The 16651-nt window shown below is 39.2% G+C and overlaps 1 protein-coding gene across 1 annotated transcript; it reads right to left on the reverse strand.

The window, feature by feature from the left end:
* Positions 1 to 301: 301 nt before the first annotated feature.
* METTL16 (methyltransferase 16, RNA N6-adenosine) lies at positions 302 to 15467 on the reverse strand. Its single transcript, XM_075107381.1, has 9 exons — positions 15219 to 15467; positions 14804 to 15003; positions 12309 to 12449; positions 8714 to 8829; positions 7756 to 7898; positions 4727 to 4796; positions 2840 to 2929; positions 1770 to 1943; positions 302 to 1676 (listed from the first exon to the last, which is right to left on the reverse strand). The coding sequence occupies exons 1-9, from the start codon at positions 15344 to 15346 to the stop codon at positions 1059 to 1061; spliced, it is 1680 nt and encodes a 559-aa protein (XP_074963482.1). The 5' UTR covers positions 15347 to 15467; the 3' UTR covers positions 302 to 1058.
* Positions 15468 to 16651: the final 1184 nt, after the last annotated feature.

The raw sequence follows: 16651 nt of genomic DNA on the forward strand, positions 1-16651 counted from the left end.
TACGCACACCCTCTCTGAGGCACCCAAGACCTGTGACCCTCAGCCCCTCTTCTCACAGGGACAGGTCACTGGCCCAGAAACACTGGGGAAACAGATGGTGGTAAAAAGGACTAGTGAGTCAGGTGTGGAAGCAACAGCCCTCTTTACAGTTGTCTTCCTTCACAACAGCCTAAAGCTTCTTTACCCATCTTTGTCCTGCATAAGGAATTTCTGGCCCACAAAGATGAGCATGTGCTCTCATTCCTGTCATTAAAGCAATCTCTTGAGATTAAATGGAAGAAAAATCCTTTAAGAATACTGCTGTCATTTCAGACAATTATAATTGGATCACAGTAAGGAACAGTCTAATGGAACAGTCAACGCAGTTAAATCCTCTTTAAACCAAGGAGCTCAAAAAAGCTTATTTTGTTGTTAAAACAAAGTTTACAAAACCAGATGCTAACAGGAGGCTCTTCTGTGTTTCAAAGCCCAAGCACCAGAAAAGTACAATACGCCGGTTTTCTAAAGCGATTATTTTAATGATTGACACTTAGAGGATGTATCCATCTTGCCACTCTGTAGACCAAAGGCTAAATGCATCAAAGGGAAGAGAGGCATAGTTAAATCTTTAGTTGAAGACTCCTTGCCGCAAAAAAGAATTCCCACAGCAGACTAACCATTTCCTGCATTAGTACTGAAAAAATATTGAAGAAAATATTTCAGTAAAGATTTCTACTTAGTAACAATATATAATTCTATTGCACCAGAAAAAAGAGCAGAATAAGCACTGTTGGTATTTGAAACATTCACAGAATAGACATGTTTCACTTTCACGTGTAGTTTTACAACTTCAGCACAAAATCTATTACTTCCCCAACAGTTCACGTCCAATGAAGTACACTTCATGTACTCCTTGCAGCTTTGAAGAAGCTTTTTAAAATATTAAAGGGGACTTTAATCTCCATTTCAGTCATTTTTTTTCGAGGGGAAAAAACAGGTTTTGCTAACTGAAAATTTTAATCCATTAAAAATAGCTTACAAAACTTGAGGACCAACTTTACCAAAAGTAGGAAAAAGGGCTAACTAGCAACCAGTCGAAGAATTTGGTTCCGTAAGTATGTACACAGCTGGTTCATCAAGTCTCTGTTCTGCCCTTCAACCCAGTGCATTTCTACTAATACATCATTTCCTTCTTTCTTCACATTCATTAAACACTTGAAGAGAAAACATCTACTAGTTTCTTTGGGACTTTGTTCTTTTTCAACTGTCAGATTGCTAGCTTCCTCTGAAGGGCAAGGTTCCTCCTTTGCATTACTGGAACCTTTGCCAAGTGACATTTCTGCCTGCTTTGCTTCTGCCTCCTCCTCCTTCACGTGCTCACTGGGTTCTTCTTTGGCAGCAGATTCTTCTGTTATCTCGTCACCTGCGGTCAAGTGAACATCCTCGTCAGGTGCCATAAACCCCATTTCAGAGTCTTCAGTCTTGGGGTTTTCACAGTCCGAATTGTTGCTCACACTCTTCTGGCTGTTTTTCCCCTCTTCCATTGCTTGCAGAGTATCTTCAGAAGCTCGAGGAAGTTCTCTTAATTGCCTTATTCTCTCTCTTTTCTTTCTCCTCAGATGAATCCAGGAGTTTTCAATGGCAGTCACAAAAAGGCTAACTTCATCCTTTCCACAGGGAACACGCTTATGCTGAACCTGTTGCAGAAAACAGCAGAACTTCATGCTATCCTCTCACAGTTATGTTTTCAAATAGGATGTTGTTTTAATGTATAGTACTTAATACTGTACCTTTAGATCAGTAAGAATCTTCTCTACCCAGGCTCTAACCACAGCAATAGCTTCTACAGCATCCCAGCCCATAGCTGTAGCTTTGGTGGCTAACTCTTTGACTGTAGAAGCCAAGACCATAAATGTAATTGGTTTTCGGGGTTTTTCTAATTTTCTTCTTTTAGATGGAGGTGACTAGAAGACAGAAAAAAAAATTACAAAGATATGCAGTATTATTGGGATGACTTTTGTACTCAGAGGACAAGGGGGTTAAGAGTATAATGTAAGCCACTAAACAGTCATTGACATGACCCAAGTTTCACTTCACTCCAAAGAGTTGTAGACTGAAAACAGCTAACAGGATCATGCACTTTGTGCCAGCCTGATGGACAGAAGGAGTTTATCTTCGGACATTAGGCAAAAAGCTTCGCTGGTTCCTTCAAACTACTAGCTCTCTGTGTGCCGAGAAAGCGTGGCTGCTCTTAGGAAAAGAGGTCAAGTGCCCACAAGTTACCCACATTTTGATCCAAGTTCACTGAAGGTTTACTTGCATCTTCTGTAGGGCTGGTTATTGACTATACCTATCTTACAGTAGATTTACATCTGGATCAAAAAAATCAATTGGTTCACATTAGTTAATGTTAGCAAGCTCCACTTACATTAATGTAGGCAAGTCTGAGCTAGGCATGTTCATATCTATTTGGTAATAGAATCTACACGGTGAATTAAAAACAAGTTCTCAGTAGGAAGCTTAAAGTTCAAATCTAGCCCCAAACTTACCATATTTTTAATACTACTAAATTGCTATTTGAAGTACAGTACAAGCAACCCTTACTTTCACTGAAACCCACAGGAAGTTCCTACACGGCCTTCTTTTTTCCTCCCTGAACACAGGTCATTTCTGAATCACATGGAACAACTGCTAACAGACTGGCAGCCAGTTAGGAAATCCCACTGTCCATACAGCCCCACACATTTCATGTTCCAGTCTGAAGGAGAACAGTTTGTTTCACAGCAGTTACAGCTCATTAGGCCCCTCCTCAAACAAGAGGCACAGATAATCACAAGTAAACCAAAATTAAGCTACTTACAGGTACTTGTACATCATCATAGAAACTCCATGCCAGTGCCCACCTCATGGTGCGTCCTTGACAGAATTCAGTATGAGTAACTTTAGGAACCTATGCGAAGGAGCAATACAAAACTTCATTTCATATTAATAAACAACATTGGTTTACTGCACATGTTTTCAAATCTAAAAACCTTACGAAGTTAGCATAGAGTTATTTTTTTGTGACAGAAATGGAGATTCTGACATGGCTCATGGATGTCAGGGCCGCTTGATGCTGGTCAGTGCCAAGCCTGGACCCCATGCCTAGGATTTCCCATCTCTGTCCTGCCACGTCTATGCCCTTTCAGAGCTTCAAGTTCAGCAATGCACAACGTGACCCTTTTTGTGCAGCAATCCAGCACACCTACAGCACACAGCTGCATTCAGATTCTGCAGAACACACATCCTTTCTCCTTGTTCAGAAGCTGCTCCTGTTACACATTTGAACACTGAACCCATTGCCACAGCAAAGGAACACAAAACAACAAAGGCAACAAAGGGCTGGGAAGCCAAGCCACTCACCTATCTGCAGACAGCAGAAATGTGCCCAGAAACACTTTTCTATCTTTGTCCCAAAAAAATCAAGTCTGAACTTACACTGCCTTTAGATATAAAACTCAGATCCAGTGATTCTGTTCACTAGTCTTTCCACACATAGATGCTGTAGGGCATTTATGTATGGTATGGAGAATGTGCTAAATACTAGCAAGGATAAATATCGACCATCCCACCTCATTCTGGATTATCAGCTCCAGAGCGTAAGCCCCAGGTCTGCACAGAAGGAAAAAAAAAAATTTCTTACTTTTGAGAAATGCCTTCAAGAAGAGAGAGGAAAAGGTGTCTCTGTCCTAGAACTTTTCCTGCCTTTGGACTCCTAATTTTATAAAAATTTCCAATAAATACAGCAAGACAGTTTGACCAATGAGTGGACTTTTTGGAACATTGATGCTGAATCCTAACCTGAACCACAACACAGCCTGCGCTTGGTTACAATGAACATCTTCCCAGCTATTTACAACAAAGATTACAATCCTGAACAAAATTAAATTGGTAACTCCAAGAAAAATACAGAAGGAAAACTCAGCTTTTCTATGCAAGGTTTGCAAGGATTTCTCTTACTTTTTAAGACTGAGGTGCAACAGTTCAAGGATAGGGAATAAAGTCAGATACTTGAAATTTGGTGCCTAGCTTAGCATCTGCTTTTGGCATTGAGTTTAAGGATTCCCTATGGCTTGTAGTTCATCTTTCTGGGAACGGATTTCACCATGCGTTCTCTTTCCTTCACCTCTCCACTATATACAAGGACAGATCTCTCAATCACTTTCTTTGTATGGAAATGCAAGACGACTATGCTTCCTCCAGAAAGCCATAAAAAAGTCCTTTGCACAGCCTTCCTGCATGAGAATAGTAGCACAAGGTTTGATTTTTACTTGGTGCCAGAATTGAACACAAAAAATAAAAATGCTGCCATTTAATTAATTTTACAACTTCTTTTATCAACCAAATTGATAGATTTCATGTCAGCTAAGAGGAAAGAAGACTTTTTTTTTTTTTTAAAAGAGCACCCTGTTAAGGCTATTTTAAAGCAGAAACCCTGTGTGTTCTAGAATGGACGAAGACATGCTTCTACACGTGATACAGACAAAAAACTGGAGAAGATATGCCCTACTTACCTATCAGCTTTGAATCTACAATAATTAAATCTCAACTGCTTTGAGTGCTTCCCTTTTTACAAGAAAACTGCAGTTTCTTCTTGTAAATAAAAACTCGGTAAAATAATTCAATAATAATTACCCACATGCATCAGAACATAGTACATACGATATAGAACATATACAGGATATACAGGGACTACATACAAACTCACCCCCTGGATGCGAAGTTCCTCTTTCAATGGTGCTAAACTGCATTTCTTCCCCAACATGCAACTGTACCACCTGAAAACAACACATTAACAAAGCGTTTTACAAATGCAGATCAACTGGAAATGGCAACTACCAGAAAGAACTACTTGGATCAGAAACCTGAAAGAACAATAGATTTAAAAACAAAACAACAAAATAATCACACTCTTAAACAGAGACTAGGACATAGTACAACGTGAATTGGAACTGAAGGCCCAAAGACAGACTGGACAGGGGAATCTTTTCAACTTCTTAGGACATACATTAAGTCTATTATTGAAACAGTGCCTAAACAACCAAGAACCCCATTTCAAAGAGTGACTTCCGTTACGTGGAAGATGTTACCCCTTAAAATAATTTTCTTCAATTTCTCCACTTTCTTTCAAGAACACATCAGAATAAAAAGGAATATTCAACTATTAACACAGATCTGTGCCTCAGAAGCAGCCCTGCTGACTACCACTTCTGCTCATTTGTAACTCGTGATCCAGGTTTCCATCACCTAATCCGTATTCCATGAAGAAACCAACAGGGGGAAAAAAGGAATGAAATTTATTTTCCAACTTCTGGTGGAGCTTATCCTTCCACCCAGCTCCTCATCTTCAATATCTCCAAACATTACATCTCTGTTCTTCAACTAAATTACTAATCAAGCCCTACAATTCCCTCTTCCATACTTTTTTGATGACTGGATCCAAAAAGGTTATTCGTAAATATAACGTATTGAAGCATGAAAATTGGTAGTTCCCAGTTATCAAGGGACAGTTTCCTCAAGACTATGCATCTAAATTGAAGGCAAGCACTTTAAATTGCTTACATATACAAATTAAATATACTGTAAACTAAAAAAAAAAAACCACAACAAACAATCAGTGGTATTAAGGGATGATTACTTCATTTGACTTCTTGCATAATACTATATACAGAATTTAATGCAGCAATACTTAAATTAAACCCCAAAGTTTCTAGCACAACTAAACCACCCACCTTTCCCAATATTATAAAATACTGAAGCTGCGGCTCCTAACTGAAGCAGGGAGGAGGGTAAATAAGTTGAGATCATCTCCTGGACCAAAGGAGTCTCCATCTACTAATGGGTCATTACTCACACCCTTTGGTACAGTTGCCAAACCTTATCTCTAACAAAATAGGAAATAGTGTTTTAAGTAAACTGTTCTTTCTGTAACAGATTCTCTGTGGTAGTTTATTCAAACACACAAACTGGACCACTCCTACCCCCCAAACACACAGAGCTTATTTTTCCTAAATATGACACACAGTTAGCATGTGGGTATGTTCTATGCCTTACACTATCAATTTATCAGATCAAGAGATACCCTCCTCCTTCCTAGAGGAGTGGTGTTGCCAACAGGAGCAATACAGGAACGATGCATTCCTCATAATTCCACATCACCTTTTCAAGGCAAAGACTTCTTGCTTTGAGAGTAACATCAGTCAGTTCCCTACTACATTTGCTACTCCTTTCAAGGCCCTCAAACAGCAACTTACCAAAAGCAAGATTCCCCTGGATCTACACGTGCCAGGTAGAACCAGAAACAATGTTGCTATTGTGTTTCCAGAAGTCATGACAGATGCATCCTCTGCCCCCACCTTACAGAACCAACCAACTGCTGAACTGTATACATGTGCTTCCCAGACCACAGTATTTTGTAGAATACACCACATGCTCCTGTAGAAACTACACTGGTGGAGTAAAACCACTATGAATCAGAACGAATACATACAAAGCAGAAAGATAAGCATTTGCAAGTGGAAGAATATTTAAAATATAAACATATACCCCATCACCTCCTCTCTGACCTGCTAGCCATGATGCTCAAAAGAAAGCTTCAAAACAGCTCAGTCACTTCCTTACCTGCATCCTCAGCTAAGTCATCTTCTTACCTTCTCTGTTAGTGAGGAGTTTATTAGGGTCACATAGAAGGGAAAGAAGGACATCTGCTTAGATTTTTTTTTTTTTTTCCCCTCCCCTCATCCATCGTATCACTGACTGAACTTAGGACAACTGTTTCAGCTTATGTTTAGTTTTGAAAAATCACTATATTTTAGAACCAAATGCAGTTTTGCTTTGTCTTATTCTTCAAAAAAACTGAATATATTCTTCATTTTTTCAGGCCCATTACTAGAAAACGAACATTCTAAAGAAAAAATTTGGTATTAGATAGATGAAGATGAGATTCTAATGCGATGCTTTGCCTAGAAGGTCTAAACAAAACAAAAACAAAACACTTCTTGAATGTATAAAAGGCAGGCCATATGGCAGGTTGTATTTCCTTTGCTTAGGGCACTGATGAAGCTGCAGTAGTAACACACACGAAATTTTGGCAGCTGTATTTTAGAATTTAGGATATTAAAAAAAAAACCTGAAGGAATCTTCCAGAAGAGCTAGAGGAATAACATACAGCACTGGGGGAGTGTAAATCTGATAGTCAAAAAAACTGAAGATGTGCCATCTGTTTGTCTTGCTCAAAAGGTCTTGCTATGGTTTTTGCTGTAGCTTACGTTTACCCAAGATAGCATTCAGTACAACAGCGCCCTTTAGTAGGCAAAGTTGCAAGTTACCAAAATTTGGCCAGGAAAAGAGAGAAACTTATAGATAATGAACAGATATCTAGTCAGTGTCATAAACATTTCCATCTGAGATCCCCTTAATAATCAACACTGACTGTATTTAGCCAGTATGTGTGCTAATTTAGCTGCAAGCAGCAAGTGTCACTGGTACAGGCTTTTTTTGCTTTCTGCCTTTAAATACCCCCAACGATGAATTGTACTTGTTTGATGCTCAGGAACAACTAATTTTACATAAACTGAGACTAACTACTGACGTGTATATATCATTAAACAAATAAAACAGATACTACTGGACCACAGCTATATTCCTTACTTAAAATATAATTTCACATGATTTCTGCCAAAGAAGATGAAAGGTGGGTTGGTGGGTTTTTTTATTTAACTGGAACAAATCACTTACCGTAACCTCTTTTTAAGTTGTAGACTATCATGAATAATTCTTTTGACAAATTCTAGTTCTCCCCCCTCGGCCATGATTTCTGTGATCCCCCCTGTATTTACAGAACTGGGAGGGGGACGCCGTGGATTTCGAGAATTTACTCCCTGGATGAAAAAAGAACATTTGAAATTAACTTTTAATGAAATCTTAGGCTGCTTGTATTGTACATATACATGTGCTTAAATATACAATATAAATTGTACACTGCTTTCTGCCTCAATCTTTAGTGGGTAGCAAGTGTCACCACCTCTAGTTATCATCTCATCTCTCCTCTCTCATCACAACCGTGGATAATAAACAAATATACATTCAAAATAAGCATAACTGAGTGAACTCCATACAATCTCAAACCTAGGTAAGTTACTTGTCACACATCAGTATCCTGCCAATATGAAGTTTGTGGTAAGACATGCTGTTTACATGTATCAACACAATTACAATCTACAGTATTTTATTTCAACAATTAAGTCTTTTTTCTACTGCCCTGTATTAAAGAGTCAAGTTTCTGACTGCATTCAGCAGGCATTGCAAGAACTGTTCTGAGCTGTATGATATTGCCTACGTCACTACGGAAATGAAAAATACAGGCACAATGCCAGAAACTAATTCCTCTGTACCACTGTTATGCAGTGGGCACTTGATTTCAGATTTGTCTGCTGTCTACTTCCAACCTAATTCTTTAAGATAGTAAGAACTTGTGAAAAAATTCTACAGGTCATCCTCCCCTTTAGGAAGGGTAACAGTTAAGTTTTTCAAAACTCCTTTAAGACCAGGAGTGGGGAGGGCCAAGACTTAAATGCTATTGCATAATGATTTGGGATTTTCCACTCAATCTTCCCCAAGGGAAGAGGTTAAATTGTTGCTAACCTCCCACTCACTGAACACTTAAGTACATACAACATGTAGTTCATTAGCTTACCTTCGCTTCCAACTGGTTGGCAAAAAAGGGGGGGTTGCACATGCAGAAATCGTAAATTATCTCAGATTCTTCTTTCAGTGCATCCATTAGCAGAGTCTTCTGTGGTACCTTAACCACTAATAGAAAACAGGAATTTGGTCAGTTAGAAACGTCGTATTTTATCTAGCATGCCATTTGCATTTCAGTTTTTCTTGAAACAATATACTGTATTAAAACTGTACTTTCTAAACAATATCTTGTACAAAAAAAGGTAACAAATATCAGCATGTACATAAAGGTTTAGGTTAAGGATTAGCATACGAACAGCTTGTATGTTTATACACAGTAGTTGAATTACATGAGTCTGTTTAAAACAATAGGAACTGCTTGAGTTATACTGAGTTCCCTGATGCAACTACAAATTCACTTTAAGCCCTTCCAAAAATTAAAAAAAGTGTCAGTTAATCACCCCACAGTCTCCTCAGAGATAAAAGAAATCCCAGCCTAAACAATTTTTTTAAAGATAGGGAATTCTAGAATTGTACTCAAGAAAATGTACCGTTTGGCCTTTCTAGAGTGTAAAGCTAAGAAAGAGAAAGACTAAGATAAATCTATCTTCACAGAAATTACACTACCCCAAGATCAGCTTTAAATCTAATCTTATAGTAAAACAGAATTTGTGTGTTAGCAATACTATGCATCCTGCACAGGAACTGTAGCCTTATACAATTTAGAAGAATCACAACGGAAGAAAAATATTAGAATTCCCTTCTGGACAAGCCTTCTGCTTACTAGGGTCCACCAACTTATTGTTACCCATCACAAGGATTAAGGCAAACATTCAACATAGATCTCCACTGTCTTTCCCCAAAGACTATGTAATTCCCTTGGAAATTGTGGTCAAGTGCTGTCACGCATCTTTGGAGGACCGCAGGAACTCCAGCCCAAGAGCAGGAATTTCAATATGGATGAAGTCCAGTTAAAGCATGTATAAAGCTTATTACAAGCAGGACTTCTTGCAGACTTTACCAGTTCTGCAATTCACAGATAATGCATAGAATGAAGGTATAATTAGAATGGAGGCAGAAGGCATGCCTCTCCTCCTAACATTTACTACTACAGTTTATCATCATCCTAAGAACACGAAATTGTTATGGTAGCAGGCAATTGCCAAAGTTCAGGTTATATATAGCAAGAATAATACCTAGAACACCCACTAACTTTAAGGCCGCAGTCCTGTAAGTCACAAGCATTTCACAGTACAGAAATTTATAGTCAAGGGATAAACAAATTTTAGATGTTATGAGAATAGACAGATAGTTCATTTTAAAAATATATTAACGCATTGTTCCCTGTTTCATAAGCTTAAATTTCTAAATTAAACACTTAGCATTTCTCTTTATATTAAGTTGTTCACATTTAAAATTGCTGACATTAAAGTGTAATGCTTTCTTATCTCTGTAGATGTCTGTTCCCCTGCTCCCCTTGTAACATTAAAAATGGTAAACTAATAAAATTAGTAATTACTAACTACAGATTACTAAGTACAAATTACTAATTACAATTACACATCACAGTCGAAGCCAAAAGTTCTTCAGACAGGCATCATATAAGTTGGACTGATGGTTACAGTCTTCCAAGAAATCACATCTCCAGAAGCTGCACCGTGCATGTTTCTGGCACTGAGGTCTAACATAGCAGCTGCTATTGCACACAGAGGAGACATTTACTTATATAAATGCTTTGAAATACCCGGCCCACAGTTATCAGAGTATCTCACTGCCTTTTATGTTAGCAATACCCTTTCCAATTTTATGGAGGAGAAAAAAAAAAGAAAAAAAGAGGTAAAACAACAGAATTAGTTTTTACAGTAGAGAAAGCAGACGATGGGGCTAAGATGAGCAGAACCCTGCAAAAAGATTATATTCATCTGAGCAGTAACACATAGTCTATTGTACATACTTTCTAAAATTACTGTAAAGTTACTTAGAAGATGACATCAAAGAACTTGTTAAATGACACAGCACTGTTGAACCGCATTCCACCTACATAGCAAATTGTTTAATTAACAGTATGTGATTTTATTTGGAAATGAGAAAGCAAATAGAACAAACAGGAAGCAAACAATGTAATAATCATGTCACAGAGCAATCCTAAATTACCTTGCAAGTAGTTTGAAAACTTCCAGAGCCCAAGCTGTTGAAAATCTCTTAGCCTACCATTACATCAGGGTGCTGATTTTTTTTTTAATTTTTTTTTTTTTAATACCAGCAGACAAATTCTGGCCATTTTCCCATTCCAGTAAGAGAGATGCACAACTCAGAACACCATGTAATTTTTTTAGCATTTACAGTCAATCTCGAGGTTTATCAGCTTCTGTTCTGCACATATAGAAGAAACTCCCTTTGAAAGAAGGTTACTGCAAACAGTATTTCACGTTCAGCCAGAAAACATTACTTCATTTTTCTCTGGGAAGAAAGAAGCTATGATGCAATTAGTAAATCATCACCACATTATTGCTGACTATCACTGATTTGTTTTTCCATTGAAGTTAGAAGAACAAAGGCTAGATTCCAACATGATCTCCAAATGAAGCTATTTGGCAAAAATTTCAAGACAGACTCTTAGACCACAACAAAAATAATTATTTTTTTTAATTAAAAAAAACAGAGGTACAGAAGGATTTCTAATCTGACTCCAAAATGCCTTGCTACACAAGCTACTAGCTACAGGAGCATACTCAGCTCTAGCTAAACAACTCAGGCCCAGAGTTAAAAAGTGGTAGGGTGGATCATTCCCAGGTAGCCTCTGGCTACAGGTACCACAAGTGGTACTCCCTTGCCCATGGCTCTGCCCACCAGCAGTCAGTCATTTACTCCAGTTTATCACATTTGGCACTACAGTTTCACATGAGGCATCTTCCTTTGCCAGAGGTTTTTCCAGTATAATGAAACACCACCACACCACTAAATATCCCAACGATCACAGGAGTAACAGAAAACTGTCATTGTTCTTCACGTCAAGTTCTGGATCCTCAAAACTGATGTGGAAGACAGACCACTTTGGCAAAAAGGATACTTCCAAAATCCAGCAGAAGTTAAGTTTTTATTTCAGAGCTGAATAACAGACCTGCTTTTTAGCATATACTGAGTTCCCACAGAAAATTTTCCAAGATCCTCCACAGACCAAGTCTGGCATACACAGGCACTGTTAGGACCTAATTCAGAAATGAGGACGAAGGACACTGTCTGTACAAGACACAAATATGTAGCAGTGTCATGCAAATTATCTGAAAACACCCCAGGTCTCCTAGCAGCAGAAACAGCACGAACTCTAAGACATAACTCTAAGAAATAACTTCAGTAACAGACAAAAAAAAAAAATGGAGAGAGGAAAACCACCCAGGGGGAAGTTTGACTTTTAGATTTTTGTACAGATGAGTAGTTCTCTATCCACACATCCCGTTCTTAGCATGCGCAGACCTTAGTAAACATTCTGCTTCAGTAAAAACAACTGAGCATGTATTTGGCAGGTATACTGATTCTGATATGCCACTGAACATAGCAAAAATACATCACAACATTTGTATGCTATTAAATATCTTATTACGTCATACCTTTTATAAGATCAGACAAGTTATTCTGTTCCACATTCTTCTTGGCATAATTGAAGCACATATCATCCACTTCGGTTGCAAGAAAGTACCAGCCATTCAACGTTGCTCCAAGTAATGGGTATATGCATGATGCCCCTGTCCCTGCAGAAGTGAAAAGCCATGAGAAAGGCAAAACAAGTCTCTGGTGGTGTAAGCAGTGTGGCTGTTAACTATGTACTTTTTACAAGACAAAGAACTAATTTCAAGAAAATATTGATTACTGATCATCTACGACTCAGTTCTTAGGTGAACTTTATTTTCTTAATTTGAAATACAGCATTGTCAAACGTGCACTTCTAATAAAATAATTTAATAATCTGGAATACATTTTCTGGTAAATTATCAACTTTTTAAGCTTTTTTTTTCCCATATGACAGTGACTAATTTATATAATGAAAGCCAAATATATTCTGGTTTTACTATCACAAATATATTTTTCTCCTGCATTTGTCTTTTATCTACCACAAATAATTTACTTTAACGCATACAGCAACAACAAAAAAAACCCACAAACAAACAAACACCACACAAACAAAACCATTTCTGTTCCATCAGACTGTGTTTCCCTAATGCCCAAAACGATCAAAGAAACAGAGGTTTCAGTTAAGGTATCTAAAAAAGATAGCCAGATGGATAAAAACTTGCTAACAAAGAGAAATATATGCTAGCACAAAATAATTCGTTCTCGTAATTATGGCATATCTAGGTGATCAGATCACCAAATGATAGTCAAATTTAGGATTAAAGTGAATGGATACAAGAAAGGGAAAGATATCTCACCACCACAAAACTTGAATTCAGAGATACATGGAGAGTCTACTGTTACACTGACTTACTGAAACACAAATAACAATGTCTGCAGTATGCAAAAGCATGCACTTATTTCCAGCACTCCTGTAATGTTCCTCTTAGATGACTTACTGCTTTCCCAGAGTTGGAACATCAGTGCTCACTGCAAATTCAAAGTGAAGATTTTTCAATATTTGGAGGACTTAAAGGATCTGTCTCTTCTACCTAGACACCTACCATGATGAAGTTCTTCAAAATGGTTTTTGAAAATGTAATCTCATATCAAACGCACATAAGCTGGCTAACAAGTTTAAACATTACGCAACGAAAGCAGCTGTGCACGTACCACCTGATGATATAAACCTTGTATCCATCACAAATTCAGCTAAAAATGCAAGTCAGTAAATTTCAGATGAAAAATTCGATTGGGAAAAAAAAATCATGCTAGCAAACACCAAGAAAACAGTAGTGAAAAAACTGGCATGGTAACTGAGACTACTGAACCCAAGCTTTGAAGTCAGTAACTTTAAAGTTTCAATGTCAAGCATTAAAACACAAGTTAGAAAGGAAATTCCAGCTTCTCTCAATTTCATTATGAGTTTGCTTCAGCACAAAACAATCTTCAGAGCAAGCCTTTGAAATCATAAAGGAAGATTCTATTGTCAAAAATAAAGAGGTGAACTAAATTCAAATGTACCATCACAGGTACTTTTTAAAGATCATCATATCGAATCACCAAAGATTTGGAATCCAAATGCCAATTTTATTATCTGTATGTGAATATAATTCTTTGTTTCTACAGAGATTGCCTTTTTTATTTCTAATGAAAACCGAATTATGTGCAGCAGTGTACATCTTATAAATTCACATCTCTACTGAATAACCGTTTACTTTAATCTACTGCTTCACCAAGATATTATCCAAATATTGTCCAATAATCCAGATATTGAAATTGAACAAGCTGCAATGCTCCTAGGCATATGCACTGGACAATATCATCAATCTCTGGATGCTTAGTCCAGTTTAAAAAATATTTTGTTTTCGACAATATACAGGAAATCTTTGACCATCTACAATCAAAGGGCAGCTTTGCTAGCATTGGCCTTTTCTTCTAATTAAGCCTCTTGTACAATCTAGCTTGTGAAAATATCTGCCTTTATGAAAATCAAAGTTTAAAAGAGACAGATCATCCATCTGTCAAACACACCTGACACCACAGAAAAAACTTTATTAAAAGGAACGCTAGAAAATATTGCTATACAATTCACAAACTCTCTTGTGCAGACACCCAAAAGCAAAATTAATAGACTACTAATATATCAGAATTCGCTACTTAGAAGATTGGGAAGGAATGCCTTTTTTATTATCTCCTTTAGAATGACATTTTTGCCTGCATTACTAGCAGCAAATTTTTGTATATCATGCAGAGCTGCACTCAAGAGAATTCAAGGCCACAAAAAAGCCAAATTATTGCCTACTACAGTTGTTCTTGCGCTGATGCAGAGAAACCCTACCCATCAAGAAGCCGAATGAAATACCATGGTGAGCACATTACAGATTTTTTTTGTTTCTCAAACTTCACGTTTCTCTATGGACACGTAACGAATTTTATCAGCTAGTTTCACTGACAACAAATACCGAATTGAACGTTTTGCCTTTCCAAGTACCTATGTCGATGCCTCGCCTAAGGACTTGCTTCTCAGCATCCTGGTGGCCTATGAGATCCTCCACCCAGTGGATGTAGTTCAGCCTCAAGGGAACGGTAGGAATAAGCCTTTCCACGGGGATGTCAATCGTAAGCCCAAAATCCTCCTTCAGGAGGGTACACGTCAGAGCTCTCACCGCCTCAGGGTCCTTGAAATTTAGGCTGAAAAGTAAAAGGGAGGGTTATGGGTGCCAGCGCCCCCTCGCTCGCCACACCCCGGGGGCGGACACAGACACACAGGCACACGGCACTCGGGAGGCGGCGGGAACCACCGCGCAGCCCCCGGAGGCGGCCTGGCCTGGCCTAGCCTACCCCGCCAGACCTCACGACACGTCCGTCCGTCCCCCCGCCTCCACCGGCCGCCGCGCGGGCCCTACCTCACCCTGCCGGCAAGGGTGGTGTGCACGTGCTGCTGGAAGGCGGGGTACTTGGCGGCCAGGTAGGCAAAGTCGGGCGGTTTGTCCTTGTACCGGTTGCGCGCGTGCATGGACTTATTGAGGGCCATGGCGGGCGGTAAGGTGAGGGAGGGAAGCACCGGCAGTGCCGGTGTACGGGCCTTCCCCGCTGCCCCCCGCCACGCCACAGCCGCCCGCCCCGGCCCCAGTTCCCGCTCCCGGCGCGCACCGCGGCCCCTTGGGGCGTACCAAGGCGCACCAGGCGGCGGGGGAGGCGGGCGCCGCCCCGCTCAGACCATCACCCAGTGCCGTGACAGGGGAGCAGCCGGTGACAGCTGCCGAGGTGGAATCGGCCGCGGGCGGGGGGGGGCTACCAACGTATTTTATAGTATTTTATGTTTTATATACTGGCGTCATCGCTTCAAAACTAGATATTCAATGGTTAATAAAGGCAAATTGAAACTAAAACTACGTAAACAGCCTGAAGTTCCGTTTCTGCCAGCTCCTCTCTCCAGGCTCAGATTCAGCAGCGTGAGGAGCCTCTGCTTTCATGTTCACACGTTATTACCTGCCCAAGTCACCTCCGTTACCTCGAGGAGATCTTCAACATTCTCTGAAATGCCTCATAGTCACGGATTTCTGTTTTAAGTGGTGCATGAAGTCACTGATGACCCAGCAGGGGCCCACCGCTTGTGGCTTACCTTGAACAGCAAACTTTAAAATACCTGGATTTAAAACGATGGATTACACAGTTCAATTGGGGGGGGGGGGGGGGGGCAAAAGGTCTTCAGGTATGATACCTGGAGAAATTTCTGAGAATTTCCCCAGTTTAAGCAGTTTCACATCTAGAACACATACTTCTAGTATTTACCATACTGCTGCGCTTGTTGAACATAAATTACAGAATAAAGTGTATTACGAGGAGCTAGTAGGAGATAGTATGTAGGCATAGCGAAACAAAGCCTCAAACTGGGACTTAAAACTGACTTAAACTCCTGGCTTTGCCACTGACTGCTGTGAACTTGGACTCTTTTCACTTCCAAGTTTCAAGCTTGCACACCAGTAGAGTGGAAACGGTCCTCACTGCCTTAACACAGTACTTTTTGTCTGAGGAACCAAACCTGCCTCTAAGGTTAGCATTAAAGTATAATCTAGTATTATTCTTTTATTTAAAGATATTTACCTCTTTAAAAAGCCCAAAACAAATCAAAATTACTCATTGTATGTTGTTTAAAAATTCACTTTAAATATGCTAGCATCACCTTTGACTCTTGAATATCTGAGAAGACCTACAACTGAATTTCATTTCGGTCCTACTTCCTGCCCTCAGACAGCTTCCTGTGGCTTGAGGGCACCTAAGCTTTACATACTGAAGTTCATAGAACATGTTTGGTTTTGTTTTTTCTTTTTAAATT

Source organism: Phalacrocorax aristotelis, chromosome 1 (genome assembly GCF_949628215.1).
Source record: "Phalacrocorax aristotelis chromosome 1, bGulAri2.1, whole genome shotgun sequence".
NCBI lineage: Eukaryota > Metazoa > Chordata > Aves > Suliformes > Phalacrocoracidae > Phalacrocorax > Phalacrocorax aristotelis.

Excerpts from the sequence above, each read along its gene's own strand:
- METTL16 (XM_075107381.1), bottom strand. The coding sequence starts at position 15,346 with ATGGCCCTCAATAAGTCCATGCACGCGCGCAACCGGTACAAGGACAAA. Across the intron at positions 15,004-15,218 it reads ACCCTTGCCGGCAGGGTGAG|CCTAAATTTCAAGGACCCTG; the intron begins GTAGGGCCCGCG and ends TTTACTTTTCAG. Across the intron at positions 2,930-4,726 it reads AGGAACTTCGCATCCAGGGG|GTTCCTAAAGTTACTCATAC; the intron begins GTGAGTTTGTAT and ends TCCTTCGCATAG.